This window comes from Sebastes fasciatus, chromosome 11, assembly GCF_043250625.1.
Source record: "Sebastes fasciatus isolate fSebFas1 chromosome 11, fSebFas1.pri, whole genome shotgun sequence".
Taxonomy (NCBI): domain Eukaryota; kingdom Metazoa; phylum Chordata; class Actinopteri; order Perciformes; family Sebastidae; genus Sebastes; species Sebastes fasciatus.
In genome coordinates, this window is record NC_133805.1 from 26848961 (window position 1) to 26875802 (window position 26842).

At 41.0% G+C, this 26842-nt stretch overlaps 1 protein-coding gene across 12 annotated transcripts in view; it reads left to right on the forward strand.

Moving 5' to 3' along the window:
* Positions 1-23837, forward strand: part of epb41l3b (erythrocyte membrane protein band 4.1-like 3b) — a 70261-nt gene extending 46424 nt beyond the window's left edge. For 2 of the 12 annotated variants that reach the window (XM_074651945.1, XM_074651946.1), the window contains 16 exons: positions 481-578; positions 1581-1756; positions 3215-3420; positions 3888-4472; positions 6375-6428; positions 8049-8084; positions 9280-9465; positions 10119-10181; positions 11285-11968; positions 12780-12812; positions 13039-13116; positions 14639-14722; positions 15818-15916; positions 17664-17744; positions 18124-18239; positions 22808-23837. In XM_074651945.1, coding sequence (XP_074508046.1) covers positions 481-578; positions 1581-1756; positions 3215-3420; positions 3888-4472; positions 6375-6428; positions 8049-8084; positions 9280-9465; positions 10119-10181; positions 11285-11968; positions 12780-12812; positions 13039-13116; positions 14639-14722; positions 15818-15916; positions 17664-17744; positions 18124-18234 — 2574 coding nt within the window. In that variant the 3' untranslated portion in view covers positions 18235-18239; positions 22808-23837. Of the gene's footprint in view, positions 1-480; positions 579-1580; positions 1757-3214; positions 3421-3887; positions 4473-6374; positions 6429-8048; positions 8085-8555; positions 8622-9279; positions 9466-10118; positions 10182-11284; positions 11969-12779; positions 12813-13038; positions 14146-14638; positions 14723-15817; positions 15917-17663; positions 17745-18123; positions 18240-22807 lie in introns of all 12 variants that reach the window. The other 10 variants (XM_074651949.1, XM_074651951.1, XM_074651950.1 and 7 more) reach the window with 7 other exon arrangements.
* Positions 23838-26842: the final 3005 nt, after the last annotated feature.

Sequence of the window (26842 nt, forward strand, 5' to 3'; positions counted from 1 at the left end):
CAGCCGTCTGACTATGTATTGATAACACGCTTAGTATTTTACAAATTTGAGTTTGTATTTAATGAACGTGGGCGCTGATACGCGAAAATGAACTAAGTGGGTTTTATTTCTATAACAAAAAAGCAAAATGACAGTGGGGGAAGTGGACAAGTAATGTAATCGGTGTATGCCCGAACACCGTGTAACACCGGCTACAGAGGCAATCCTACTGCACAGCTGTTTTAATATAGGAAAATATAAATATTGGATTGGGATATGGAATCGGGATATATTGAGATCTGTGGCAAAAATAATGGGACACTGGTATATCACTATTTTCATTAGCAGTTACTTTTTTTACAGATGTAAACGACTAGTAACATGTTATCATTTAACATAGTAACATACATTTATGGAAATTGGGAATAAAGATAAATGAATAAACAAGGTAAAAGTTGTATATATAGTGAATCTGACCCCAGTGTTTTGTCCTTGTTGCAGTTTGAGCAGTTTGAAAGCACAATTGGTTTCAAGCTTCCAAATCATCGCGCTGCCAAAAGGCTCTGGAAGGTCTGTGTTGAGCACCACACCTTCTTCAGGTAAGAAACAGAGGACCTTTGACTGTGATAAGAAACAACTTTTGAAGCTGCTGTAGGTAGCTTATTAATTGGATTAAGAGGACCTATTATGCTTTTGTGCTTTTTCCCTTTGCTTTAGTGTGTTAAATAGTTTTTTGTGCACGTAAAAGGTCTGCAAAGTTACAAAGCCCAAAGTGCATGTCAAAGAGAGTTACTCTCTCCCGCAGAAACACTGCTCCTGAACTGCCTAAAATGCCTCGTTTGAAGTCCCGCCTTTTCTTGTAATGTGGTGATGTCACCAAGTAACACATTTACATAATACCTTCCTAGGAGCTAGTTTGGCACGCCCTCAAACAAAGCGAGTTAGAGTGGAGCTGCAGCTGAGTCCGAAGAGTTTGGTTCAATTGACCAATCACAGCAGAGTGGGCCAGCTGACCAATCAGAGCAGACTTTGCTTTTCTGGGGGGGATGTAAACATGTTGTAATAGAAACCCAAAATACAAGTATGCACCTGAAAATGAGCATAATAGGTCCTCTTTAAAAAAACGAACAAACTGAGCTGTCGTTATGTTGTCCTGTTGTGGTATCAGGAATATGGTCACTGGCATTAATTAATGATTCAAAAACATTCCCCTTGACAGCAAAGAGATGGTATTTTGTCCAGAGTCGGACTCACCAACACGAGCTACTTTGTGTTCTCAAGTCTTTGACATCCTTTGTTGTTAATTGTTCACAGTCATGCCAGTCCTGTAAACACAAGTTTACTGATAATCACCATTGATGATTTCTTTGTAGTGAAATAGAAACAGTGCTCAAGCTGTTAGCAATTGTGACCATTTGGACAACATGTGAAGTCGCTTTGCAAAAAAGGGTCTCTTGGGTTCTTTGGAGTAGCGAGCCGAGCCTGAGGGCCCTCTGGAGAACATTCAAATGAGTAGGAGTTGTAATGTTTTACAGTGCGTAGATTAAATCTGTGTTGCTATTTCTGTTTTGATTAATGTGAGAGTTTGTAATTCGTGACAGGCTCGTATCCCCCGAGGCGCCGCCGAAGAAGTTCCTGAGCCTCGGCTCCAAGTTCCGCTACAGCGGCAGAACGCAGGCTCAGACCCGCAGGGCCAGCTCTCAGATCATCAGACCTGCTCCGCTCTTCGAACGCTCCGCCAGCAAACGCTACAACATGTCCCGCAGCTTAGACGGAGGTGAGGAGCAGTTGAGGGTTTTGATTAATGGCCTGCTAAAGTGCCACCCAAGTTGAAATGTTGTTAAAGGGCGGGTCCGTCTGCGTTCTTTTTCCGTTTTTTTTTCCAAATAGAAATGCCCTCTCAGCCATTAACAAAAAGAAGTGACGTAGGTTACCAAAGTAAGCTAATTGAAGTTAATCAATAAGGTTATGAATAATGTGAACGCTAGCACTAGCTGAGTCAAAGTTAGCTGTGCTAAATTTGGAAATAACTGAAAGGGTTGGTTCGGATTTTTTGAAGTGGGGTTGTATGTATACTCCCATGTTCTGCAAGGTAAAATTATTATTTTTGTGAATGGAATCTGGTGGCTTTGAAGAGAGCTGTATAAAGTGAGACAAAGCAGCTGTGGACTTGAGCAGCAGAAAAAAATGTATTTAAGCCACCGGAAAAAATCAATATAAGATTAAGAGTACGCTATATTTAGAATATTTTCAGCGCTTTACCTCGCCGTCAGACAGCCGTTCTGATTCTGTTTCTGACAGAACTGACGCGTTATATCGCTGTCTTCAAAGCCACCAGACTACATTCAAAAAACAGTAATTTCACCCCGCAGAACAGGGAGTTGCTGGTCTACTGCTGCATCGATCGGTTAGTTTGTTTGAGTTATTGTGTGACTTTCAGATCTGAACTAATGTGGTGTCCCCACAGCAGTACAATGCTTGGCTTCCTGCCGGTACTGCTGTCTGCTTCTCCAAACTGGGAGCATGCTGACCGCCATTTAAGTTACTTTATGTAACGTTAATACACTGATGTACATGTGCATGTAGCAGCGTCATCATGCAGAAACCTACCTCAGGTCATGTCTGGAAAAAGTTTTCAGATTGGGAAAATAGCATTTTGACTCTAAAACATGTGTACTTTGACCAAAATTTAAATGTTCAGATTTTAATACGGATATAAGGAACACCACCAAAAACAATGGATGCAGCCTTTAACCAAGGACTTGTGTTCTTTTATCCAGTTTATTTTGATTATGAATACTTTTAGAAGCTCCTTTGTGTCACCTGCACACTTTTTCATTTTAGTTAGATGTTCCTAGTTTTAGATGTGATGTTTATTGTGTCTTTTCTGAACTTTTGGGCAAAACGTTTCTCACTAAAAGATGCTGCTGCTACTTTTTTGGGAACAGATATGATAACAGAAACCTTTTGTTAGAAGTTCAAATTAGTTTTTTGTTCCTCTTTATTTCTTTGAAAAGGAATAAAAATGTGCTTTGCACCTAAGCCTGTAAAGATAAAATGTCTGGCACACTCTTGCAGTGCAGTGACAAAGCCACAATGGGTATTATACTGTAAGAAATTAAACCCTTTATTCCACTGCTCACATTTTTCCTGGATTTCAAAACGGGCCATAGGTGTCCATAAAACGTCGCTGGTTCCAGTTCGTCACATCTATCTTTGTCTTTTTGTCCTCCAGCACCCATTATGGAGAACCATGAGACTCTCATGAAGGACAGCGCCGCTGACGGGGCAGCCAAAGTCATCGCCACGGGAGACATTATCACCACGGTAACGACAGAGAAGAAGGCTGAGGAAGAGAATGGAGAGCAGGAAGACACTCGGATGGATGCTGTAGAGACGCCAGAACCGACTGCCACAACACCGCTCAGACAAGACACAAAGGTAAACCGCTGTCTAACCGGTTCAGTGCAGCCAGAGCTGCATTTAATGTGGATAAAAGAACTTTCTAGAGGCTTGAATTGTCTTCGGATTTCAAAGAGAGTGATGATGAGTGATACAAATATGCCTCCAGGTTGTTAAAGAAACAGATGTTTCTTAGAAGCTGCTGCAATTTTCTCTTTTTTTAAGTCCTTTTTTGAGATTTTAGTTTTGTTTTCTTTCTTGATAAAACGTCTTAATGGCTGATGAGGATTTCCCAGTTGCTTTCAGCTTAACCCACTGCAGCAGACTAGGCCTAAGTGCTTCTTTTCATCTTGTGTGCGCTTTACTAATTAGCTTTTCTTTTCTTGTCCTTCCTTTGACCCCACACTATACTCGTGTGTGTGTGCTCATGCGTATTCGCCCCTTCCCCTTCGCTCCTCTCCATTTACACACACGCCATCTCCTCGTCGACACTTCCCTCCCATCAGTGCTCCCCTCATGTATACACAACCGACCCCCTCCGCTCCGAGCTCTCACTCCCCTCATCCCCTGTTACATCAACTAAAGTACGGCGGAGGCGCAGGGAGAGCATGCGTAAACGGGCCTCGTCGGTCAGTCCGGCCAAGAGCAGCGCTGGGTGCCGCCGCCGGCAAGCCCACGCAGACCGCAAAGCCGCCCTGCTGGACGAGCAGGTGCTGCTGCTCTCGGCCCGCAAGCAGAGGCTGGAGCAGGGCAAGAGGCGCGGCGGCACGCTCTTCTCCTTCTCCCTGCACCTGCCCGACCTGTCCTCCTTCCTGGACGAGGACGGCTACATCTCCTTCCCCGATCTGACGGAGATGCGCTTCCTCCCACTCTGCGCGCAGAACTTCCTCCCCATTAAGTCCCCGTCACTCATCCCTTGCTTCCTCTTCATTTTCTTCTTCCTGCTCTCCACCTCCTTCTCCGTCCCCTACGCCCTCACCCTCTCCTTCCCCCTGGCGCTGTGCCTCTGCTACCTGGAGCCCAAGGCAGCATCCCTGACCGCCTCCATAGCCCAGGGCTACCATGACCATGACAGTTCAGAGGAAGAGGAGGTGTGTGTGCGTACGTCTGTATGTTCCAGTACCCGCCTCTGGCTTAGGTTGACGGTTCATTATAACAGTTAATCCTGTCCTGTATTTCGCTCTGCTGTTTCATCAGTTCAGAGCCGACCTGGAGACTTTGTCTGTCCCAGTGTCTGTCAGTTCTCCTGCTTTCAGAACCTCATCTCTGCCCGGTCACACTCTCATCCTGTAGACTACATCCTCATCAACATCACACAGAGATGAACCCGCAAGTCTCACCATTTCATATTTGATCGGCTTGCATTTACTCCACCTTAACGAGAGGGTTAGACACAAATATTGGGGACCTTTTACTCACATTAGCCTGAAATTTGTTCATAAGCTTTATGTAGCATCACTAACAAATCACCATGAAATAACATCACTGTCATGCTGCAGTGTAAAACAGTTAATTGTAAAAATCTTTTAATAGAGATAATGAGGATTTGAAGAACTCACCTATCATCATTTAAGGCGCTTTCACAAGCCATAGTCTGTTTGGCCAGTCCGAATCAGAGTGAAATTGATACTTTTGGTTTGTTTTCCATTTAGTCTTGTTCGGTTTCACAATGCGCAAATTAAAGCAGACCAAATTAGAAAATGAATTTGCTGAGGGACGTGTACCAAGCAGCAAATTCATATTTATCGTCTTGAGAGCTGCCATTTCTATGCAGGGAATCGCGGACTTGGCGACACTGGTCTGTGCACAAAAATCCCTTCTCCTCAAGTTTATCTCGAATTACTTAATAAACGTCACTATTTTTGTGGACTTTATTTAGCATATTCTGTACGTTCTCTTCGGGCCAGATGTCGAACAAACATCGGACTTCTGCAGAAGTCCAGATCCGTCCTCACCCACTAATGTTAACCTGTCGTTTACCTGTGTCTATCTCAACTGATGCCCACACAAGCCGCCTGCGTTTTGGTTCGCTTGGAAACAGTCTGAGACCACCTCTTGCGAGCGGCCTCGGCCCGTACGATTGCTGCGTTCACAACCGCACAAACAAACCGCACAAAAGTTCAATTAAAACGGACTAAATGTTGGCTTGTGAAAGCGGCCTTAGTCACTAATCCTTCACCAAACCTTGTATTTAAAAACATAGCTTTGTGACTAACCCATCTCAGTGTTATCATCCACATTCAGTGTAGAAAGTGACTGCTAAAGATCCACAACTGCTGCATGGAAACACTTCCATATTTATCTTTGCACTCAGTCTCTCTGCATTGCTATCCGAGTCAAGCAAAGCAGCACAAATTAAAATGAATGATTTAAATTGAACTCCTGCTGAAAAGGGCTGAAAGCAGCTTACAGTAGAGTGCCTACTTTTTAACCCCTCAAGCAACACCCTTTTGAATCACAGATGTAATGTAATGCATGCTGTTGTTGTAGAGAGACTGTGACAGTTAAATGCATCCAGATCACCACTAGTGTCAACATGCATGGAGAGGAGGGGGGAGGGCCTGAAAGTCAGGTTACTGTTCCTGTTCGTCAAATCAAATTTTTATCAGCAACGACAGCCAATAATTTACCCACTTATATATACCAGGATTCAGCCATGTCCAAATCCAAAGCAAATTTAACATTACACTTAAATGTCAAAGTGACTGACCGAAGGTTTCAACTTCCTCTGAGTCTGTTTTGCTTGCTTACTTTTAATTTGCTTTTTTTCTTTCTTTCTTTCTGTTGTTCTTTTCCTAACCTTTTTTTCTGCAGTGTTGTCTGATTATGTGTAGCTTACAGAAACAACAAATGCATTTCCATTCGTTCCATTCGTGGTTATGAAGAATCTCTTATCTATTGGCGATAAATGCATTTTCAAGGGTTTACAAGTTGGGTTCTTGTTGTTTTCTTGCTTGCCACTCGGAACGCTTTTGGTCTGTTTGTGAAAGCAGACTGACAGCGAACAAACTGACTTTGCCTTTGATGGAGAGATGACCGCCACAGAGGTTTGTACATCAATGAAGGATGTTATATTTAAGGCATGAAAAAAGTACAGGCAGAGAAAGTGATGCTGAAGATGTAATGCTCATTGAAACATTTAGGAGACGCATGCATTGCATGTTAATAAGCCCATTTAGTTCTTGTGTTTTCTCCTTTTTTCAATATATCGTAAACACACTTTATATGTATATCAGTATGTTTTTCCCACTGGCTACCTTCCAATAGAGAGCCAAAGTCACGTCTGGGCTCTTTCACTTCGGCTCTCTGTAGACCGTTCTCTAAACCTCGCCCCCTTAGTTAACGTTGCAACACCTGTCAAGCTTTGATTTTCTTGTGAGAATCTTGTGAGAGGGCTCTTAAATATGCAGTTGACGGCGACACACATATCATACTGAAAGGCTGAGCCTAAAGCTGCATGTTCCAGTCAGCATCCTAATATTATAAGTATTAAAACGAAACATGTTCAGACTGTAGTTTCATTCTAACACCGGTTAGCCACTTAGCTTACATACTTGCTTGTATCTTAAAACTGTTTGTTTTCACTTTAAAATATTCAAGGGTAAAGGGTTTTTAGGATGAGCACTGTTTGACAAACGTACGACTATCTCTGGTAACGTTGGCATTGGGTTGCTGGAGTAAACTTCTCCAAATAACATTACAATAAAGAGCACGACAGAGCTGCTAATTACCCTAAACTCTAACAGAAACAAGGACTGGCTTCCACACAGTTAATAGTACATGATGGATGTACTAGTCTTTGACATAACTAATGTGGCTTCAGTTACTGGTGTGCTCTTTGGTTTTTGGAAGTGACATTAGACTGTAGGTGGTAAGCTAATAAGCTGCACATGCTAACAGTATCTTAAAGCAAACAAACACATTGTTTAATCCGTTCCTCACACTTTTTCTTTTGAAAATATCACTTTTATTATAACTCCGTGCACACCACTTACATCGTGGAGAAATTCAAAGCTTGACAGACCTGCTATGCTTAGTTACGGTTGCTAAGGCTATGATTGGACAAATGTTGTTTGGGGGAGGGGTTTAGCGAATGCTCAATTTCTGTCACAATAGAGAGGCGAAGTCCCTCCCCTTCCGGTGAATCCCATGGGACCTTATTTCTGAGAAATATCTATGTTAGTCAACGGCTAGAGACAAATAATGTATCGATCCCGTTTAAATTGAGGCATGAATCACACATATGACAACTCAGCTATGACCACGCACAAAGGAAACGTTATTTTACCTGATGTGTTTTATCCATACTGTGACTTTCTTGTTTTGAAAATTATCTTTTAAATTGACAAACATCATATGTGTAATTCATGGCGCAGGATCAAAAAATGATTTGTCTCTCGCTGTTGACTACCGCACATTTTTTTTCCAAAATAAGGTCCCATGGTGGTCCACCGGAAGGGGCGGGACTTCGCCTCTCTTTATTCTTTACTTTTCTTAATTCAACCACCATCCTCACCCTCTGTTATCTCTCTCTCTGCTCGCCGCTCCTTGTTGCTCACTTTCTCTTTCCCTTCACCTGATTCACCGTCGTGTGTCTCTTCTTCTGTTAATGACCCCTTTCCTCCTCGTCTCACACTCTCTGTCTTCCCTCTTCACTTGCTTGTCAGTCGGACGCAGATGAGGACTCTGAGATGCGGACTCAGGTACACTGGGCTCGCTTCATGGCCCTGCTCAGTGCATCTCACCGCCACCACTACCACCACCAGATGCACTGAGCCGCTCAGACATCTGTCACTTTGTGCCGTCTCTTCACCTCTGCTTGCCTGCTGCAGCTTCTGTTGACACGCTCACCATCACACCACACACCAGACTGACCATTCTCTCTTGCCTGAATTCACTTCACTGACTGCTGCTGCTTCTAAACACACCATTCCAGCTCATTTCCATTGTTTGTAAATGGTGGAGTCATATTTCTTTTCCTATCGCAGCAACTAAAGTGTCAGATTTCACAGTTTTTCAAGGTTTTTCTTATCCATGGCTTTTACAGTGAGTTGCCATCATGTCATTTACAGCCAAATAGTAGAAGACAAAGCTCCCAATATCTCCTAACAAGAGTCTAAATTTAACATGGCACAGCACCTTTAACTATCTCTCCCCTCTTTTTGTCTTTACAGTATAGTTTCATAAGACGAGTTAAAGGAGAAAACGTTTTTATCAAGCATAGTAATCTGATGCTAGAGGTTGGTAAGAAAACAATGCATGACTGAAACATGCATGCAGGTGCTTTTAGTTTGAAGAATCCTAACTGATAACAAATACATCTAACGTACCAGTTGCTTTTATCTAGTTTTTGTCTAACAGAATTCTTGCTGTGAGCATCCAAAATAATTTTCGTGAGAAATCAAGCAACACAAATGAGAATGAAGTCAGTGTTTGTAGAGGTCTTAACTTCTAATGAGATTTGGGAGTGTTGTGCTTAACTAAACCTGTAAAACTAAATCTGTTCATCTTTGCATGAAATCATTTATTTTCATTGACTTAAGCTGTTCCTAAATGCTCTCTTAGCATTTAAGTACAAGCTGCTACTCTCTCAGTTGCAGCTGCCATGTGAGTGGACATTTTGCCATTTGATTACGTTGCTGTTTGTGTGAGCTGTTGCACAGGTAGCCTGCACAGCCTCCTAAACAGGCCTGTGAACATTAAATAATGAAGCTTATAATGCAGTTGATTTAAGTCTGCTTTGGTTGAACTGCATTTTATGCTTCCCAACATTTGTTTTGGTAATTCATTGGATATGCAAGCTACCGTTGCGTTCATAAAGCATGACCGTCGTTCCCTCCGCACTCCTCCTGGCCTCACCTCCTTGTACTGTATATCATGGTTGACCGGCTACTGTAGGACATCTCGCCTCCGGAAGAGCTGGTCAAGCACCAGACTAACATCAGCGAACTGAAGCGCTCCTTCCTGGAGACAGGCGACAGCACGCCGGGCCTGACGGAATGGGAGAAGAGACTCTCCTCGTCCCCCGCGCGCTCACCCAGAGCGGACGAAGCTCCGATGATCGAGCCGCTGGAGCCGGAGGATGTAAGCTGCAGCCCTCATCAGCAGACTGAATGACGGCATGTGTGTGTGAAGCATGACATCACCGAGGAGATTTTTACATAAACAAAGACATCAATCTCGAGAGTTTATCGAGTCATAATGCAGTAACTTCAATAAGCATAAAGAGTCTGGTGCAGGTCATTTATATTCCAAATGGCTTCAGTGCGTATTAAAGGAGCACCTTGATAGAGTTAATTTATCTGGGGAGTCTTCGGAGTTAGTGCGTGAATAAAAGTGTCTCTCTTTGCCACCCTATGTCTTCACTATATCTCATCAGCAGCTGATAATTAACATATTAATGTGTCTCGGTACTGGATGGTGTAGTCATTAATCAGTAATATGATTGTTGTGCTCAGTGACATTATGTGCTGGAGTTGGGAGCCGTTTTATCTCCTTTACTTGTGTTGTGTCACATAATCTGATGAACTCACGCAGGACAAATGAGCGGCACTAATTAAAGTCTCTGAAGACTAATCGCTGACATCAAACGTGTCTGACTGACAGAAATGCAGAGAAGCTGATTCACTGGAGGAGCTTCGGGGATCTGGATCATGTCCATTTGATCATGTCCTTTTCTTGTTTGTCTCAATCTGTGCGACCTTTTATTTATTTGTTTATTTTTCTCTCTTCTTTAGACTAAAGACGAGCAGCCTGCAGGAGAAGAGGCGAAAGAGGAGGTGGAACTTAAAGCCACTGAGGTAAACTGCCTCCACTTCGTTTTTCATGTGTATTTTGTGAGTGTGGTGTTTTGTTTTGACCTTTTGTTTCTACCTATAGCTCCAGACGTATGTGGAAACTGGCAGTTTCTTTTCACTACTTCACATGTACAGTTTCTCCACTTTATTTCCTTTATCTGCCTTCCTCTTATCGCTCTGAAATGTAAATTGAAGCTTGAAATTAGGGGTGGGAAACACCAGAGGCCCCATGATACGATAATTTATCACGATACTTGAGTCACAATACAATCTTATTAGATTTTAAACACTGTGCGATATGCTGAGTATTGCGATAAGATATATCGCGATATATTGCAATTTATTACCTTTTTTCAACTGCAAATTATCTTAATTGAAAAAAACAGATGTTGACAAACTGCATACAGTTTTCACTCTGTTCATCTCACTTTTTATTGCAGCTAAATGGGATTGTCAGTCAAACAGACAGACTGACCAACACTGTCATAAAAACATAAATGTCTCATCATGCAACTGACAAACGTAACTGTTTGTGTTATAGTCTACATTGTATTTGCAATATTAATAGTTTATTTAATAAATTCAAGACTTGACATCTGTGTATCGATACAATATTGCCATCCAAATATCGTGATACTATGCTGTATCAGGTTTTTTCCCCCACCCCTACTTGAAATGTACTTGAAATTGATGATCAAGCCATTTGAAAATCGATATCTGATATGAATCACATCAAATTTAACTTTATTATCCAAGAGGAAATTCATTTGGTCAGAAGGGTGACAACAATACAAAAAAAGTAACATTACAGAAAATGCACAAGGTAAAACAATAAGGACAGTCCATAAAAGGAACTACCACAGAAATCAAGTGCTGATAGAAATTCAACTCGACTTTCATACTTCTATCAGAGATAATACTACCATATATGTGCAGAGAAACTATGTTTAAAATGATGTCCAAGCAGTGCATGTTTGTCCAAGTATTTATGGAGAACATCTCTAGATAAATAATCTCTTGAGCTTATTCTCCCCGTCTTGGCTTCGTGATGCCCTCTGTCTATTAACATGAACGATCCATCTCCAATAAGCCAAGTGTCTCCCCAGGCGGCAGGATATCTGGTGAAATACGTGGTGGATAGTATCGCGACCGATATGGCCACCTCCTCGGGGCCACACGGGATTAGTCTGTCAACCACTATGGACGACGACGTCTTCATGGACGCGACCCTCAGGGAGGCGGAGGAGGTGTCGGAGAGGGCGCAGATGAAGGTCAGCCCCGGAGCCGTCAGACAGGAAGTGTCCCAGGCCATCACTGACAAGAAAGGGACGCTCATTATCTTGAAGGAGGCGGAGGATAAAGCAGAGGGCAAAGAGACGAGTGTTGCGGGTGAAGAAGAGGAGCCTGTTGTCCCTGGAGAGGCCGAAGCTGAAGATAATGAAATGCAGTCTGCCTCTAAAGAGAAAGAAGCTATCAAAGAAGACGCTTCTGTTGTTACAGAAGCCAAAACCACAGAGACGCAGAGTCCGAAGGTGGAGATAAAAACCGACGACATGACTCAGATTAAAGGTACTGACTCGCCCAAAAAGGCCATGGCATCGTGGATATCTGAGGAGGTGAAGACAGAGGCTTCGGAGGTCATCACAAAGGAAGTAAAAGAGATGGAGACGCCTGACGATCTGGAGCAGGAAGCAGAAATCTTCACCTTCGAAGCGGTCCAAACGGAGCAGTCAAAGTCCAGCCTGACTCAGATTACAGTCTCTGAATCATCATCTACATCCTTAGCAGTGGTACTGTATGAAAACTAAAAGCAACGACTCGGTTTTGGCTGCCTCCCTCCATATCTCCACCACCACCACCCTCAGCCTTCCCCATTGCCTTCCCTCCAGCAGCAGCCAAACCAGTCTAACAACAGTGTAACCAAGCGCTCTGCATGGCTAATCGTCCCTTAACACCCAGCGTTTACTCTCACACTTGCCAAACCGCCGGTTTCTGTTGCTTCTCTTTAGACACAACTGTTTGTTTTTGAGTTTGTTGACAGCTAAAACAGCTCGCCTTGCCTTGGGAGCAGCTGGCTCCCACAGCTGATAAGGAAAGAAACGGGGGCCGTGGCCGGCTCCTGTTTGTTTTCTACCGTCTTTGCTCAGCTGCACCATTCCTTTCTTTCAGCTCTGTTATCAGTTCCCTGAAAGCAGTGACTTCATAGCCCTGGCTCAGTGCCACCCCTGCAGCTTTCCCCACCTCATCCTCCAAAATCCCCTTCTGCCTCCGTTAACAGGGGGAAAATTGTATGTGTCTACCTGAAAAGAGATTACTGTTCTTAAGTAACAGGTTTTCAAAAGCAGATTAGTGGAAATTTTGCTGCTTGTGGATTCAGCGATCCCAAAAAACGGATTTCCGTTTGGTTTGTTCACCTTGGCGTTAGGTTCAGCTGATTTAATGAGCCACACAATCTGGTATTCCATACAATGCATACAATATTTACTTTTCAGACTTTTCATTTTTCCTCCCTCTCTCCTTTTTGCTCTTTATCTGGTGTTCACTGTGACTTTTTGACTTTCCTCTCTTTTCTTGTGTCCGTCCATCTCTCTGTCCCATCAGTCTACGCTCGGATGGGTTTCCTCCTCTGAAAAGGTGACCATTCCTCTCTGGTCCTCACAGATTTCAAAATACACTGCAATGGTTTTGGTGTGACTGAATTGTCTTTAAATATTATTTGTGCCTGTTGTATGTAATTCTGTATGTATAACCCACATTTTTCTCCATCAGGTGTGATGTGAAACCGCCCTGTACCGAGGGTATTTTATTTTTGGCATGTTGAAGCAAAAACATCATCTAATGGTACAATTATCATTCACAGACATCCGCTGAACCGGAGGAGAAGGCGGTGGTTGCCACGGAGACAGAGGCAGTACCAGTCGAGTCGACAGGGCCAACGGTGAATATCCAGACCACAGCGGCTGCAAAGGCCGTGCTCGTGCACATGACAGCGGAGCTCACAGTCAGAGCAATGTCAGCAGAGCCTGCAGAGGGGGAGATAGATTATGTGGTTGTGTTACACAAGGATATTAGTGGTGATAGTTTAGGAGATTCACCTTCAAAATCTGGTATTCCAGGCACTGTGCTGTCGTCACAGCAGCTTCGACAGTGTGCATCTGTTGAGCTGGTAGCAGAAATACAGTCAACAGATTTAGGGTTAGATGAGAGCATGTCTGGCAGCAGCACTTCGCCGGAGTCTGCAGCGCTGACCTTAGCCGCAGAGAAGGGAAATGAGGAAGTAATAGATGAGGAGGGAGAGGATGCAGGTGTGGAGGGGGAAGTGTTCATGTCAAAAGACGAAAATGATGGTTTCAGATTCACTGTTGCTCCGGTCTACATCAGAGATTGGGAAAAGGAAGAGAAGCCGCCTTCAACAGGGGAGGAACACGACGAAGGAGAAGCAGCTGAGAGTTGTTCGGAGACTTTGGAAGAGGAACTGGTAGATTTAGGAAACACAGGGGTAGATGGCAAGAGAGTCCAGTTCTCCACAGAAGTGCAGTATTTCGAGGAACAAGCAGAGTTCGAAAATGGTATTGAGGAGGTGGATGAAGAGAGAGATGAATGTTCACATGCAGAGGATGAGAGACAAAAGAGCTTCTCAGACAAACCTTTGCCCTTTGAGAAAGAGAAGTATTACCATGCAAGGATGGACAGCTCAGAAGATGAAATGGAGCGAACTGAGGAGGAAGAGATGGATGGAAAGAAGGAGGAACTGGAGGAGGAGGAGGAAGAGATGAATTTAAAACTGGCAGAAGACAAATATTATAATAAAGTTATAGCATCAGAAGAAGAGAAGGAAGAAGATGAAGAAAAGGGAGAAATGGAGGAACACGACCAGAAGCTCACCCCCCACGAAGTGACCCTGACTGAACCCCTTACCGCAGACGCCCCGCTCCCCCATCCACCTCCAGCCGTGGCTCAGTCGGAGGTAACCCTGCATCAGCTCCGAGTGCCTCAGCCTCGGCCCTGTAACCTCACATCCACCCTCCCCTCCTGCCGACACAATCTGCCACTAATAATCAAGGGCGAAACTCGACCCAAAGCATGGATATGCGTCTTAACTTCACAGTTTGTCGCTGAGCAGATCGGGGGATTTTTTTTATTTGATGTGGTGCACACACTTGATCGAAACCTTGTGATTTGCATCCTGCGGTATCCACTCCTTCACTGGATCAGGGACTCTAATGCATGACTGCATGCTCGTTTTAGAGATTTACGCCCCTGGCTGAGTTTATTAGCATGCGGCATTTATTTGTGTCAATTTGATTTTGTGTACAACGGGCTGGAGCTATTTTAAGAACAAAGTGAACACCTACAGCAATATGTTTCAGACATGACAGCTAATTGAATTAGAGCACAGATGGTTTTGGTGCTGCTGCTGTACTCTGCATGCATTTATTTTTGCCATTTTTGTCCATTAGAGTCTCGATGTCGTCGAGGTGGGAACCAAAGAGATGCCTGTAGTCCACACAGAGACAAAAACTATCACCTATGAGTCTGCAGAGGTACAAACATTCATATTATCTCCATTCTACATCCTGCACCATTTTGAAAGACGTGAGAGATGATTGGGATTAAAGAATAGAGTCTGTAATTTCACTTAAAAAAAGAAATCTGCCCTAAGAAAAAAGCAATAATTACTTCCATATACACACAGCCGATACTGAGCATTGTTAGCAATCATTTAGAGTTGTGTTTGTGTCCACCTGATGAAGATAAGTTCAATATTTGCTCTCCTTTTAGCTCTGTTTTGCTTTCCGCTACCTCCTGGAGGAATTATCTGGCTAAATGCTCCACTGTGTTCAACAGTTAGTTGCTACCTTTGACTCTCTTCCGTTTCATGCGTGAGCAGGTGGTGTACTGTGGGATTTGAGTGCCTTTTTTTTAGCTGAAAACGGCTGCCTGCTGTGGCCATAAACAACACTGATGAGAGGAGTGAGAATGACAGATAATAATATTGATTATAGCCATTTAAAAACTGCAGTAATTCATATTTATTGTATTAACAATGGACCAAATTTTTAACTGTGAATGTTTTCAGTGGTTACACAAAGAAATTTCCCCCAAACTCGGCGATGTTCCTCAGCTCTACTGAGCTTTTTAATCTTTTTTAGTTCATTTTTTTTGGTTTTGCGTCCGTCAAACTCCACTATCAACCCCGTTTTCATCCCCATATCAATAAATACGCCTGATAAGCACACTGCCTAGCACACTACCTGCTCGTCACTGCAGACAAAATCAGCAACTAGCTGGTACAAAAGATCAAGCAAAGAAAGGAATGAATATTGGACTCTTCAGGTGGCCAGCAACACAACTCTAAATGAATGCTTATGACGTACCGTGTCTGCCGGATGTGTAAATATCTAACAAAACCACTTTCACAGCTTTCTACGATGACAATATGTCAGATATTGTGTTTTCAGCTTGTTGAAGATTTCCTCTGCCCACAAGTGGCCAAGAAAAAAACAATGAATGCAGCTTTACTACCAATTAGTGCTGAATAATATTTGATAGGAACTCAATAAATGTGTTATAGTGGGTAGTTTTACTTTTTCTAAAGTGCAAATATAAAATGTTGAGTGTTTTTTTCTTATCAACAGGTCGACACTAACGGTGACGTCGACCCCGGGGTGTTGCTGAGTGCTCAGACCATCACCTCGGAAACCACCAGCACCACGACAACCACACACATCACAAAGGTCAGGGTTCATCTATTGTTCCTTTCTGGTCTCTTAACGCTTGAAGCCTCAAACGCGACGGCAGCCTTTGCATGTCTGCTTCAGCCTTTCTTTACTGCAGAATTTAAAACAGAAAATGTGTGTGTGTATCTTTGTAGTATAGAGACACACTCCTGCATGGGGAGGTGGAAACATAGATTTATGGTGCTGATGTGACAGAAATGTCACCCCCCTCTCTGACGTACATTTATATATATATATTTTTTTAGTTAACTTTTGCAATAACCAGAAATGATGAGATGTGGTGGTTTTGAACCACTGACAGCCGCTTCAGTTTAATTAGACTGATTAGAGCTGCAGCTAAGCCGTGTTGGGAAAGTTACTCAGGAAGTATAAGAAGTTACTTTTACTTAATACTCCTTTAAAAAGTAATGATATTACTTTACATATTACTTGCTATCAAAATTCATTAGTTAAGTTACTCATCATATTACAATATTGCATTCACTCAACTGAGGGTGCAAAATATTAAGCTGAGGGTGCAGTGCATGCTTTTGCACCCTCGTAGAACTGGGCCTGAGGCGATATTCGCTTGAAAGTTTACCAAAGTTCAACTCGATACGATGCAAAGATGCATACTGATATGTCACGCGTTCACGTCATCGTAGCATAACAAAAAGCAAATGGCGTTCTGGTAATGCAGCGTTACTTGGATTAATAACTGTCATATGATTATTGTTTTGGAAATTGTAATCCCATAAACTATCCGTTACTGGGGACAGTAATAATAAAACATGTTGCTGCCTAACACTGCAACTAAGAGAGGAACAGTTCATGAACAGTCTTTAAATGTCTTGTTTTGTCTGTCCAACAGTCCAAAACCCAAAGATATTTACTTTACTATAATAGAAGACAAATAAAACCAGATAATATTCACATGATTCACGTGATTTTTTGCCATTTTTGCTTTAAGAAATTGCTTAAACGATTAATCAATTATTAAAAAACAATGTTAATCAACCAGAATTTCATTTTTACGTTTATATTCACACAACCTTCCTGTCATCTGTGGCCCCATTCAAGGATTTAGACTAATAAAAAAGGGTTCTTTCAAATAAAAATATAGCATGATAAAACTTTAAACCTATGTGTTTGATAAAGCTTCAAGCAGTGCCGGAAATGGGCCGGTACTCACCGGTACTGAGTACCAATACTTACTTATTATGTTTGTCCACATGAGTACCCTTACTTGCGTACCGCCACTTCCTGGTGAGTCTAGGTGCGCACCCCTAAACACCCGCAGAACTGCATCTCTGTGTAAACACATAGCTCACCTAATGCTGAGAAAACAGCACTGAAAATGCTTTTGTTATACAACAGATATCATATTTTAAGTTGGTTTTATTGTAGCATATATGCAGTATTATATTTGTGTACATTTTGATTTGTATCAATAGCTACATAAATGTTTTTATTAACCAAATATACTTAAATGTACAAACTGTGGAAATGTATGTCATATGTAGGCCTAATGTATGTAATGACATGCATACCAAAATACATTTTTTGAAGTGGGATTTATTACCAAGATACACATATAAATATAAATATATCCAACATATGCGATGATCATGTCATGCAACAATGTAGCATTTATGGTACTGGGACCTTTTTTTAGTCCAATTCAGGCACTGGTTTTAAGACCATGTTTGTTGCCATTTGTTTTTGTGTGTGTATTGAATTTAAAGCTGTCTCTCTGTCTTCTCAGACGGTTAAAGGAGGAATATCAGAGACGAGAATTGAGAAAAGGATTGTCATCACAGGAGATACAGACATCGACCACGATGAGGTCTCTTAGAGTTTTCATACTGTTTCTCATTTATTCTCCGTTATCGTCATTATCTGTCTTTGCCTGTAAAGTCAATATATGGATTTGAGCAATGACCATGAAACAGTAAACTGCTAGTGACCCCTCAGGATCTTATCTTGTGCATTGCGACAGCCACATGATGTAGACTGGCTCAGCATGTGACGTTTTTACACAAAACATTATTAACTCGTGATGTGACTTTAACAAATACTGGAAGTATGACAAATGTGACTAAAAGTGGCTTCCCTGTTGGCATATTGACTCACAATCAAACATCCCCGCTCCCTCCCCGCCTTCCCCATTTTTTGTCTCCCCCTGGTGATCCCTCCTGGCACTGCACCCCTCCCCCCATATATAGGCTCTGGCTCAGGCCATAAAGGAGGCTAAAGAACAGCATCCTGACATGTCAGTGACCAAAGTAGTGGTACATAAAGAGACAGAGATCACGCCAGAGGAGGGGGAGGACTGACCCAGGTAAGACAACAAGGCCCCAGTCCTGGTCCCGGCCCTGTTTTAGTCTGGTCTGGTTTTGATTTGGTCCCACTGGTCTCCATTCTTGGGCATGCTGCTTTTCCCATCAGCACTTCTTCTCACTGGTACAGACAGCCCTGCTTCTGTAGCACTTACAGCTAATGCATCATGCTGTTGTCATTCCAGCTTCACTCCCCCTGCAGGGAACAAGGTCGGCTGATGCGTGTGTGTGTGCACACACCGGATATTATAGTCTCAACTCGTAATGACAAGGCTTTAAACCCTTTACAGTAACGCTGCTGGCACTCTCATGCAATCTCTTGTAATCTGACTGCAACACTCCCCCCTGCTGGAAAGAAACACAATCTCTTTTTTTTATTAAAGAGAGCTGCTGTGTGTGTATTGAACATATAAAGACCTCTCTCTCCTTTGTATAGACAATTGGGTGGGTCATTTTTTTTTTAAATTACCCAAAAAAACACGTCTTCTTTCTGACTAGTGGAAAGAAAACATACAAGATTAAACTTACGTGTTTATTTTACTACACTTAGTCTATTTGCGTCTGTAAATTTACTAAACGTTAGCATAAGATAATGCCTCATTTGCTTATTTAAACATACAATTTCTGAAATCTTGTGAAAACGGCTTCCTAGATAAGAAAATGTGGAAACTGGAGACTGGACTTTTTTTTATTTACAAAGTACAGAAAAACAACTTAGGTTGAAACTGTTACCCGCATGTCGTGCAATATACAGTAAAAACATCTAGTGTACATTGTTTTGTCTGCATTGTGCAGCCTCACAAAGAGCAGCGGCAGTGATGAGCGATTAAATACCAGCTGAACCGGCTTCTGCTTCTCAGAGTCTGTGTCTGCAAACGAGCCCGCATCGACTGAAATCTGATCTTGAGTGAACCCAGACGTGCTTTAGTCTGTTTTCAACTCCGTTCTCCTTACAAGAAAAATCATATACTTCCAACTGGGCAGCTCCTTATATTACCAGTAATACAAATACTATGAGGAAAAATGAATTGTATTTTCAGAAAAACATTAATTTATGCTGGTTTGCATAAAACACAATGCTCAAATACATGAAGCATCAGTTTTATACTACTTAACATGAACACCAGAATATATATATATCAGATTATAGGGGAGGGGAGGAAATTGATACAGCATAGTATAGCAATATTTTGCAAGGCAATATTGTATCGATACACAGATGTCAAGTATCAATCTTTTATTATATAAACTATTAACCCTTTTAACAATCCGACGTCTTTCAGAGGTTTTAGCGGGCTCAGTCTGCCTAAGGAATCCATTGTCAACCATGTAATGTTCGCTTGTTGAGAAGAACGATAAATAATGCTCAGAATTTGCGCTAAATTTTGGCGAGAAAAAACTGCCATGGCCATTTTCAAAGGGGGGCCCCTGACCTCTGAACTCAAGATGTGTGAATAAAATCTCTGAGATGAACGGAGTGAAAACTGTATCTTATTAAATAAAACAGATGTTGACAAACTGCATAATTTGCAGTTGAAAAAAGTTAACAATATATCTTATCACAATACTCAGCATGTCGTAAAATGTTTAAAATTGCAACAAGATTGTATCGTGACTATCGTATCGTGGGGCCTCTGGTGATTCCCACCCCTATCAGATTAATCATCAATATTAACAATATTCTGCAAATAAAAGGTTGATAAATTACGTTTAAACTCTCTGTTATCCAACAGTGATAGTATTAGGGCTGTCAATCGCTTAAAATATTTAATTGCGATTAATGGCATGATTGTCCATAGTTGATCACGATTAACCGCAAATGAATCGCACATTTTTTATCTGTTCAAAATGTACCTTAAAGGGAGATTTGTCAAGAATTTAATACTCTTATCAACATTGGAGTGGGCAAATAGGCTTGCTTTATGCAAATGTATGTACATATTTATTATTGGAAATCAATTAACAACACAAAAAATTGTCCAGAAACCCTCACAGGTACTGCATTTAACATAAAAAAATATGCTCAAATGATAAGATGGCAAACTCGAGCCCAACAGACAACAACAGCTGCAGGGACCCCTCATTAATATCAACAATATTCTGCAAATAAAATTTATGTTGTTATGCAACAGTGATAGTGTTAGTATCATTTACTCATTAATACATCAAAAAAGTAAATAATAGGAATAGTTTTGCACCATGCAGCAGGCTAACTGGACAGAGAAATGTTCATGCATGAGATGAATCCCTGGCGTTTTAAAACTGCGTGTAGGACACTCATGTTTGAATCAGTTTGTGACATACGGCTCCTCTCAGCTGCGCTCTTCCTTCCTGTGTGGGGGAATAAATAGGTCAGCAGTCCTTGTGGCAGCATTTCTGCAAAACTTCACAAATGCAGCCATTTGTGTCTCAACTTGTCCGCCGGCAAGTATTGTGAGGATAATCTCAGGTGTGGAGCTGCGTGAGAGAACCTCTCATTCCATTGCATGTCGTCGTTATAACCTCGCCACCTTCCCTCTCGAGCATTTTGAATCTGGAAACTGGTTCAGGTCCAGTTTCATTCTAATTCACCTTTTGGCTCCGAAGCTTGTTATTTCACGAGCTTTTTAAGTGAAGCGATCCCAAGGCGCAGGGTTTTGGGATGACGAGCGTGCATGTGTGTACTTGCGTGACTCACCAGATGGGAATGCTTGGCTTTGTTTCTGCGGCCTTGCCCTCAGTCCTGTGAGTGTGTGTGAGTGAGTGTGTGTGCGAGTGAGTGTGTGCTGTTTAATATCTGTGTGTCAGAGCTGCTGCGTTTGTGAGAAGCACTATTAACATGATACTAAATGTTTTTTCTCTGGTCTTTTGTCTCTTTCCACTGTAGATACACACAGAGTGTTGGGGCTAAACAGTAACAGGGAAATGTGGAGTAGCATTGCCAACAATTTAAATTAAACAACCTCTTACTTTGAGAACACACACAGCGAAGTGCAGATCAGTGTGAGCTCCAGTTCAAGTCCTTCAAAATGAAAACGCATCTCCAGCACACCGCTTTATTCCCCAAACGTTTTCAGCCATCTTGCCTTCATCAGGATGGTGGTTTCCTTAAACTGGATCTCTCATTGTAGCGCATTAATGGGTAAAAAGGTTCATTATCAGTTTTTCAATATAAGGCACCAACTGTATTTTTTTTATTCTAATCCCTTCCACAACTTAAGGGGAGACACCCCTGGCAAAAAAAAAAGTTTCAAGCACTGGTCAATTCTGAGATTTTGGACTATTTTGCTTCCATAACAAGTCTTCTTTCAGACAAGTGGAAAGAAAACATTCAAAATACACATGTTAAGGCCGTTACACACCGGCGGCGTGACGAATAAATGACTCAAAAATCCGAAATACTCGCCTGCGAATATTATATATCTAGGGCTTTTATTGTGAAAGGTGAGAACGGAAGGAGTGGATCTGGTCTGCGCTGCCTTTGTCAAGGTTAAAAGGAGTAGTAAAGTTTGCAATCTTGGTTCGGACTATGGAGCCTCCATGTTGTTGTTGCATAAATATAGACGTAACTCAACCCGCTCTGCACAACCTGATTGGTTGATGCCTTTATTTGCGGTGTGTAAGCTTACAACATCAACTTTGTTCCCACAAAAAGTGACGTGACTTTTTCTCCGTGTAATATTAGTATTTTATGTGTACGCCCCGGTGTGTAAAGGCCTGTAGGTGTTCATTTTACTTCACTTTGTTTGCATCTGTAGATTTCTCCTAAATTCACCAAAAGCATTAGATAATGCCTCATATGCATATTTAAACACACAATTAAGAGTTAAAAAGTTCCCTCTGTAAAAACCTAAGACTCTTAATATGTCAATAAAATGAAACAAGAATGTATGCAAATAAGCACATATTCAATAAGATAATGCCTCATTTGCATATTTAAACACAAGTTCAGAAATACAAAAAAAAGAATTGTCTTAATGTAAGAAAACAACTGGAGAAGTTTCATGGTGATCTCTATTAGTTCTCGATTAGTATGTTTTACACTATTCACCTGGGGTGTCTCCCTTAACATTTATAAATAACACTAACTAATCACAAAGTCCATCTGCATGTGAACTAAACGCATCCATCGCATGAACTGAAATTTCTAATTGTTATTAATAAAAATGCTGTTAATTTGCTTAAAGTGCTGATTTAGAAACACAGAATGCCAATTTCTCTAAATCTCCCCCTCTCAGTGATGAAGGCCAGATAGCAGATTAGTTTTTGTTGGACTCAAATTCAAACCACATTGTTACAGATAAGAGGCTGATGAACCTTTGTGACCCTGGTGACACTCAAATTGTGTAGTAAAATAGTTGAGCATTGTTTGTAAGTTAGTTCCAGCCCAAGAAGCCTGTGTGTATCTATGTTGTGTGTGCATTCTTGTAACTCTGTAGTCCCTCGGTGCATCTATTTATGGTGGTAAATCTGCCATAACCTTTTCATCAGGCTCGTTTTCAGTCTTTGGCGGGGTGCGCTGTGGCGCTGAAGGTTCATATGTGATTAACTATGCAGGATGAACTAACTGCTGTTTCCTCTGTTCTTCCAGGAGTAACTCTGAGGGCTGTTTTCTGTTCAACCTCCCAGAATCCAACACCCACAAAACTCCTCATATTACTCCTCCGGGGACTCTCAGAAGACTAGAAAGGCTCCTCCTCTCCAAATGCTGCAGCCCGCCGCTAGTCGCAACCATCACCTGCAAATTAAACAAATGCATCTTGCATGAGAAGGACACAACGTTGCATTATCAAACAGATTATACTGAAAAAACGTACGATTTAAAAAAAAAAATGGTTCTCAATTTCCACCTGCACGCCGACTCCCTGTGTGTGCAGCAAGCAGAACGTTTGCTTTCACTGCCTTATGAATTTGATGCATTTTTATAATTACTGAGAATAATTATTGTAGCACCGTTTTATTTATGAAATAAAGCCATCACTCCAGACACTTAAATACGCTGTAGGCTGCATATGTTAGGGAGCATACACTATTTAACCTTGCTGTAGAAAGTGCCAACCTCATTTGCCAGCAAGCATCGCCTCACTTACTCCAACAAGCCCATGATTTTTCCGTCAGGTATGCCACTACTCCAGAGATCACTACGGCGCACTTCTGTACATATCCAAGCTTCCCTAGGAGAATAGCAAATTATCTTTCACCGTTGATTTGTCACGTCTACTTGAATTGCATTTTTCCTTTTTATGATCATTTCAGTATTTTTAGCGTTTTCCTCATCGATTGATTCCACCGAGAAGTTTCTGTTTTAGGCGAAGGAATCAAGATTTCTGTGAGATTTTTATGTGCCTGAGCAGGCTTTGAATGTCCTCCAGGGTAGATGATCGGCTGCAGCACAAGTCCCAGGTTGTGTGACAGTGAGGCAAAGGGCTCAGACTGCCGAGCTCTGCCCAATATTAGATGCAAAGCCAAGAGAGATCTGTCAACCCCCCCCCCCCCCCTCCCACCCTGAACATGTCAACTGTACGTCTCCTTCATCTGTCCAACTGTATCTGAATAACCGAGTATTGTCCCTTGTACAGCCATGTTTTCCTCAAAATGGTGAAATAAAAGTGGCAAATACATTTGTTTTAACTTGCTGTTTTTCTTCTCAAATCATAAAATGTTGACCACAATACTGAAACTTGTGGCACCGTTGGACCCATTGATTGTTAGTGGTGGACAGTAACTCAGTACATTTACTCAAGTACTATACTTAAAGCTGCAGTAGGCAGTATATTTTTGGCATCATTGGGCAAAAATTCCATATTAACATTTCAGCATATTGTAATTCAAGTGTTCTGAGAGATAACTAGACTTCTGCACCTCCTCATGGCTCTGTTTTCAGGCTTTAAAAAATCTAGCCCGTGACGAAAGACTATGGCCAATTACAGGTCATTTCAGAGAGAGAGCGATCTTGTAGTGTACTGTTTAGCTGTAAAATGAGAAAGTTTGCTCCGGCTAGTGGGCGGTGCTTGGTATTTCCTCAACAGATCTCAACATGGCTGCAGGGTCATAAACTTTCTCATTTTACAGCTAAACAGTACACTACAAGATGTTACTGAAAACATTTGAGGTGAGAAATAGGCATTACAGTAATAGAATATTGATTCATATTTGATCAGCGCTGCCTAGTTTGACCGTTTGATCGAAGTTTGCGAGTGATTGATAGCTCTTCAGAGACGGCAAGGCTCCAGCTCGGCTCTGATTGGTTGTTTTCCTCTGGTCTGTGAAATCTTGCAGATGCCATTAGGAGCACCAGAGGACACAGAGGCACATGATTTTTTTTCAGATTACCTGTTTCATGCACTACTATCAGGATATAGTGAACGTTTTATAAAGATAACTTTTTTAAATCATATTTGCTCCGATACTACCTACTGCTGCTTTAAGTACTTGTATTTCACTTGAGTATTTCCATTTTATTATACTACTTTATACTTCTACTCTACTACATCTCAGAGGGAAATATACTTTTACTCCACTACATTGATTAAATAACTTTAGTTACTTTACAGATTCAACCCACGAGTCTCCCCTTTACAGACATGCCCACTTTATGATAATCATTTGCAGATTGGGGCAAGTCATAGTCAAGCATATATTTTATGCTAAATGCAGTACCTGTGAGGGTTTCTGGACAATATTTGTCATTGTTTTGTGTTGTTAATTGATTTCCAATAATAAATATATACATACATTTGCATAAAGCAGCATATTTGCTCATTCCCATGTAGATAAAAGTATTAAATACTTGTCAAATCACCCTTTAAAGTGCATTTTGAACAGATACTAAATTTGTGATTAAGTATTTTAATTGATTGACCACCCTAGTATAGATTAAACTGCCCAGCAGTATAGAAAGTCATTAAAATGAGCTCCGCCTTTACCAGCGGCAACATTAAAGTGATGAACACATTATTGCATTACTTTTAGTACTTTATCTATATTTTGATGCTGAGACTTTTAAACTTTTACTTAAAAGTAAAGACTTTACTTGTAACAGAGTATTTCTACACTGCGGTACTAGTACTTTTACTGAAGTAAATGATCTGTGTACTTCATATCAAGCCAGTGTTGAAAACATTTTGTCAACAAATTTCTCTGTGTGATCATTCAGATAGGAACTGAGACCATTAGATAAGACACTAGTTATCCCATGTGTTCATATAATAACCTACAGATTATGATTTATCCAGAATCAGAATCAGAATCGTGTTTATTGCCAGGTGTAAGAGGTATACACTAAGAATTTGCTTTGGTTTTGTTGGTGAAAATAAGCAGTATAATAACAAAAGAATAGATAAAAACGTTAGAATAAAATAAGAATAAAAAAAATTGAAATTCTACCAATATACAATATAAGCTATAAGCATGATATAAACAGATCCACTGTTCTCCAGCTATGGTATGTGACACTGAGCCCTTTAATAGATTGAATTATAATTTTAAAATAGCCTATAGGCTAATTTATAAATTGTGAGGTTACCATGTCTTTTTTTTCATAAATTTGGATTTTATTTTTTTATTTATTCATTTGTCCAATCTTAATTAAAAAAATAATAATAATTCACTAAAATATTTTGGCTCAAGCAACAACCTGAGCTATGACAGCCAAAACAGAGATTTCATATCCTCAGGCACTAAAATAACCCGATGGACAACATGTGATTATTAATATGTCACAGCTTAATCATTAAATAAATAATTATATTGATGGGAGGGGATTTGATTTGTAAATTGTAGTCCATCTATTATTCATGAAACCAAATGCTCCAAACACTTAATAGTTGTGTATAAAGAGGCGTCCTCGGGGTAATTAAGAGAGGATTTCTGCAGCTCGAGGTAATTATGGTGAACCCGCACGCAGGCTGCAGAGGCCCCGCCCACTCTGCGTACGTGCGTGTGTGGCAGAGAGAAGCTAAAGGTAAGAGCTCTCACTCTGTTCCTGTTGCTGGGTGCGATAAATCAGAGTCAAACTGTTTTATTGCCAAGTAGGTTTGCAAATACAAGTCATTTGTCTTGGTGATTTGGTGCATACCAATGAACACAGTTCAAAAATGTCTTTTTTTATATATATATTTACTGTATTGTTATTGTTGTTATTATATATATATTGTCCTAATTGTTTGTTATCATCATTATGTAGTCATATTATTTCTTTATATTAATCGTGTCTCTAGGTGGAGGCTTCAGATAAGCCCAGTGTTTTTTTTTTGTCTCTTCCTGCACTGTATATTATTCATATTTTTTTTTTGTTATGTTGTATAGTCTTAAATTGTGCAAAAAAAAATAAAAAAATTATATAAAGAGACATTATACAAAACAGAAAAAAAAATTACATAAGAAAATCTGAAAAAAAAATAAGAAATGAGAAAACATATATATATATTTTTAAGTGGCAGAGTAGTGCAGTACAGTTTTGTGCAGGAATGTGCAAACGGGATATGTAAAAAGTCCAAAATGAAAGCATAAGTACAAAGACCACATGCATGTGGGGAAGTGGTAAAGTTAGTAAAGTTAGTAAAAGAGTTAGAAGGATAAAAGGAGGACCAGTTGATCTTTTTAGATATGCAAAATCCTTATTTCA